Source organism: Arabidopsis lyrata (assembly GCF_000004255.2).
Source record: "Arabidopsis lyrata subsp. lyrata unplaced genomic scaffold ARALYscaffold_2, whole genome shotgun sequence".
NCBI lineage: Eukaryota > Viridiplantae > Streptophyta > Magnoliopsida > Brassicales > Brassicaceae > Arabidopsis > Arabidopsis lyrata.
In genome coordinates, this window is record NW_003302554.1 from 8,580,465 (window position 1) to 8,585,518 (window position 5,054).

At 31.8% G+C, this 5,054-nt stretch overlaps 2 protein-coding genes and 1 long non-coding RNA gene across 3 annotated transcripts in view; 2 read left to right on the top strand and 1 right to left on the bottom strand.

The window, feature by feature from the left end:
• Positions 1-408: 408 nt before the first annotated feature.
• Positions 409-1,384, top strand: LOC110230938 (MADS-box transcription factor PHERES 2). The gene has a single exon (XM_021035286.1). The coding sequence runs from the start codon at positions 418-420 to the stop codon at positions 1,252-1,254; it is 837 nt and encodes a 278-aa protein (XP_020890945.1). The 5' UTR covers positions 409-417; the 3' UTR covers positions 1,255-1,384.
• Positions 1,385-2,497: 1,113 nt separating this feature from the next.
• Positions 2,498-4,410, top strand: LOC110230964. Its single transcript, XR_002334058.1, has 2 exons — positions 2,498-2,649; positions 4,293-4,410. It is a non-coding gene; the product is annotated as an uncharacterized LOC110230964 (long non-coding RNA).
• A 352-nt stretch (positions 4,411-4,762) lies between these two features.
• LOC9322903 (probable inactive histone-lysine N-methyltransferase SUVR2) overlaps positions 4,763-5,054 on the bottom strand; it is a 67,804-nt gene continuing 67,512 nt past the window's right edge. Inside the window, exon 6 of the mRNA XM_021035185.1 lies at positions 4,763-4,863. Coding sequence (XP_020890844.1) covers positions 4,763-4,863 — 101 coding nt within the window. The remainder of the gene's footprint in view (positions 4,864-5,054) is intronic.

Consider the following 5,054-nt stretch of genomic DNA (forward strand, 5'->3'; position numbering starts at 1 on the left):
TATAAATATAAAAATAATAATAAATAGAAAAATGTATAGATTGAAGAAATATCTTAAAATTACCTTTGATATAATATTTTAATTTCATTTATATGGACTACCTGAATGAGAGATAAATTACATTACATATGTGATACAAATTTTTCCCTAAATATCTCGTTTTATGCCCCCCAAAAGGTAAAATATATGTATTAGTTGTCTCTAAAGATAAATGATTATTATTTTACACTCAATCACATGCCTACACGTAATGGTGAAACTAATACCATATCCTAAAAATTTAGTAAAATTGAAAATTAATTAGTCCAGCAAAGCAATAAGAAACCTATTGAGTAGATTAGAAACGCCTTTCATTTACTATATAAAAAATCCTCCTTATGCTAACAAAACAAAACACACATAACAAAGATAATAGATATGAAGAGGAAGATGAAGTTAGCGTTCATAGAAAATGGTAAATCGAGGAAAACAACATTCACCAAAAGGAAGAAAGGGATGATGAAGAAACTCGAGGAGCTAGTCACTCTATGTGGTGTTAAAGCATGTGCGGTCGTCTATAGCCCGTACAACTTGATCCCGGAGGCTTGGCCATCAAGAGAAGGCGTTGAAGAAGTGGTTTCAAAGTTTATGGAGTTGTCGATGATGGACCGGACCAAGAAGATGGTGGATCAAGAGACTTTTACACGTCAAAGGATCGCCAAAGCAAAAGAGCAGCTGCAGAAGCTACGTGATGAGAACCGTAATTCTCATATTCGAGATTTAATGTTCGGTTGTCTCAAAGGGGAGACGGATGTGTATCATCTTGATGGAAATGATCTTCAAGATTTGAGTTTATTGATTGATAAGTATCTCAATGGCCTTACTCACAGGATTGAGATCTTTACTGAGAACGGTGAGTCTTCTTCATCTTTACCTCTTCCTATTGTTGCGGATGCAGCTGCCCAAATCGGATTTGATGGTCGTATGATTCAATATCAAAATCAAAATCACCAAAAGCCGGTTCAATTCCAATATCAGGCTCTTTTTGATTTTTATGATCAGCTTCCAAAGAAAATCCATGATTTTAATATGGATATGAATATGGATTCGAATCAAAGTATGATTTTGGATTTGAATCAAAATCTTAGTGATGGAGAGGACGAGGGCATTCCTTGCATGGACAGCAACAACTACCAACCCGAAATCGATTGTCTCGCTACCATCACCACTGCCACCACTGATGTTTGTGCTCCTAACATCACCAATAATCTCTAGTCTAAGGGATATATTTCGAGTGAAGTGTTTGATCGTTTGCATTTATGTTTTTCTCCATTTCATAAGACAAAATTTATATGTGATGTCTTTTTTATTATTATTAATTGTTGTGATATTTAAAGGTTTTGCCTTTATAAGTTCGTTTCCATTGATGTATTTGCTTGAAAAAATTTAGTTATATTTGAAAAAATTAATTATTACAAAAGAAATTGTTTTAGCTATCTTAAAAAAAAAAAAACTAATCTTTATATGATTCTTATTAAACTTTGGTATATAATCTTTTATGCATAAAACGAGATATTTAGGAAAAAAGTTGTATCACATATGTAATGTGATTTATTTTTCATTTAGGAAGTCCATACAAAGTAAAAAAAATTATATCAAAAGGTAATTTAAGATATTTCTTCAATCTATACATTTTTCTATTTTCTCTTAATAGAATTAATAAATCATTTAAATTACAGGTAATAGTTGGATAGAAAGTAATGTTATGGCTAAGCATCTAAACGGCTAGAACGATCCACACTCTCTATTTTGGCCGGCATTGGAAGGTCAACAATTGTTTTGGCTTAGCCATGTAGGAGACCTATTAATTTGTTTTTTAATTACATTTTAATAAAATGTCTTAAAGGAAAAATAAAATGAAATAATATATTTAGTATAATGTTTATAATAATTTATAATATATTTATAATAATTTAATAATAATTTAATATTCAAAAAATATAAAGAAAAAAATATCTAATTAATTTCCTAGGTGCTTAAACATCTACGAATGTTTAGTTAGTTTTTAGCAAATTTTAACCTATTGAACTTTTTGACCAAAATAACCTTCCTATGATGTCAAATACTGAAACTAATTTAGAACTTTTGTGAGTTATATTAGCACCACATTTTATCACAACTTTTTTCATTATTTTTTATCAGTTGAAAGTTTATAACCATGTTTTTACCAATTGAATTTCTTATATTTTTCAAATAATTGTAATAACAAAAGATATTCTTACAAAATTATAAAAGTTAAATATAATATATGGCTCCATTTCTAGTGATCTCAATGCGGGACCAGCATCTATACTATTAATTGAGAAGCATTAAATAATAAATAACCTTATAAAGGGTAAAGAATTACAAAGAATGCCATTAAGGGTAAAGGGTTGCCGGATCACAAAATCCGGCATTAAATAATAAATAACCTTATAAAGGGTAAAGAATTATAATTCAAACATTGTTAACAAATAAAGACAATAAATATGGGATAATAGGGAGAAAAACAAACTGAGCCGACAAAAGAAAAAAAAGAAAGGAAAAGGAAAGTGCGAAAGTTGTTTCGAAGGAGTTCAAGAGACTAACCGATAATCGAATCCATGTGTTGATTTGGGACTGTATCATGAGGTAAGTGATGCGTTATTCTTCCTTTTTATTTCATCAAATTTCAGATTATTAACAATCTGGATTCACAATTTTCAAATTTATTTCAACGTTTTTGAAAAAAATCGATTTATCAAAAGCTGCTTTGATTGCTAGTTGCTAGCATATTAGACTCGCGATACTCAACGCTTGAAGCATATATCCTTAGCTTGTTATCACCTTCGCCGATGAGGTTCTTTCAGTGCATATATTTCCATATTTATCTGTTAGATGAAGATTAGGTTAAGAAAATATATTGATTACAGCTTTTGGATCCTATGAAAAACTCCTTGTCCTATATTTCTAATAACTATCATATGATTTCTTTTCCTCTTACTTCTTTATGGTGGCGAACAAATTTTTTGAGAAAGTGCTTAAGTCAGATTCATCCCAAAGATCCTCGTGTCGTTCTTATGCACTATCAAGTTCTATGTCTCTGTTAAATTAAAAAGTTCTAGTTCTTAGTCAAAGTTCTCTGCAATTTATATTCTCCTCTTTTTCTTTGGTAGACTAACGTTTCTATTTTCAAAACGTGGATTTTATGATCGTAGGTCTTGATTGATTGGTCAAATTCTATGTGTGTTGATGTGAGGTTCTATCTCAGAGGTAAGGAATTTTTAGTTCTTTTTGTTCATCAAGTTTTGGGACACGTCATCTCTGAATTCTTATTTTGCAGATTAAATTAAGGAAATAGGTTGGTTAAAGTTTTTGATCTTTAGAATCAATGATTTTGTTTTTGTTTTTTTTTAGTCTTTTGTTAAGTCTATGTGAAAATTCTATCAATGAAGGACACAATCAGCTCTAAATTTGTGAATTGTGACTTTGACTTTGGCTTTTGCAAGCAAATGATGTGTTCAGCATCAGTCTCTTGGATTGGTGAGAATCCAAAAAAAAGTTTGGTTTAATTTATTTCGTGACTATGGAAAGAAGCAAAGGTCCTTACATAACTATCACCATCGTCGATAAGGTTTTTCAATTTCCATATGTTCCTTCAAGGTTCTTATGAAAATTAAACGATTACTTTGTCTACCATCTTCTAATGCTTTATCTAGGAAGAACTTAATCATCTATTAGATAATAGGTTTACACTCCATTAGAGGAGGAAGAAACTCCAATAGAGGAGGAAGATACAGATAAAAGGGTCGGAGTTAAAAACTCAACGACAACAATAACAATAATAAAAACGGAAGATCTTTTTTTTTTTTTTTTTTTTTTTGTGCACCAAAAAAAAAAAAAAAAAAAAACGGAAGATCTAAAGTTATAAAGGTATATAGATTTGGAGTTTTGTATGTGGTTTTAGAAGGATGAGCTCGGATTTTCTATTTATAAGCTAAAGAAATCGGTTATGCATTGTTACTGTTTAGGTTTGATAAGAACAACTCTATTAAAATCTTTAAAAAATGTAATTAACAATTTTGATTATAGGAATATGCTCCTAAATCCTGATTATAGGAATATGCTCCTAATAATCCGGTTATGATATATAGGGAAAGTTTGTTTTGGAAAAATCATTAATTGTTATGTTTTGATTTGGAATATTGTATCTTATATTCAATATTCAATAGTTATGTTAGTTACTAAAAATCGATAATATATACATGGTTCTGATTTGCTGCTCTCTTTTGCAGGTTTCGGTGATAAAAGTTGTTGAACCGGATATGCGGGTCTGCAGTCAATGCTCCTAAAATTCAGAAGATCCGAGTACTCCCCAAATCGGGTCATAGATCCGCGTCCTTTTTTTTTTTTGTTAAGTTGTCTTGACTATTTTGTCCTTTTAATTTCGTTTCAAATTGTTCTTCAGTTATTAAAATATTAATGGCATTCTTTGTAATTCTTTACCTTTATAAGGTTATTTATTATTTAATGCTTCTCAATTAATAGTATAGATTATTAGGGGACCGTTACAAAGATCCAAAACCTAAAAATCCCAAATTAACGAACCAAACCAAACCAACCCAAATACCCGAATCTATATTTCTAAACATTTCAATTAGCAAAAAACTCGATATTCGCTTGGGCCTGCAATAAACATAGTTGGGCCTGCTTTCATATAGATACAAAACGCACCGTTTTACGTCTTTCGTCTCTCTTCTCTCGCCTAGTGACAGACAGAGGAAGCAGAAGAAGAAATCTCAGCCATGGCAAATTGCTTCGCGCCACAATTAAGCTTCCCGTCCTTCACGCCACGCCACCTCAGCCCTAGAATGTCGCACCAATCACCAAAACCAAGCACGAGCACCACCACTAGCATCTTCACCTCCGCCACAAAGCTACTATGGGGACCATCTCTTCCTCCAGGTCTACTTATCTCCACCGCTCGAACAGCTTGGACCACCGTGTGGCAGCTCATGATGACCCAACTCGCTCCATCGGATTCATCCGGGTCATAC

Coding starts and splice junctions, on each gene's coding strand:
- LOC110230938 (XM_021035286.1), top strand. CDS start 418: ATGAAGAGGAAGATGAAGTTAGCGTTCATAGAAAATGGTAAATCGAGG.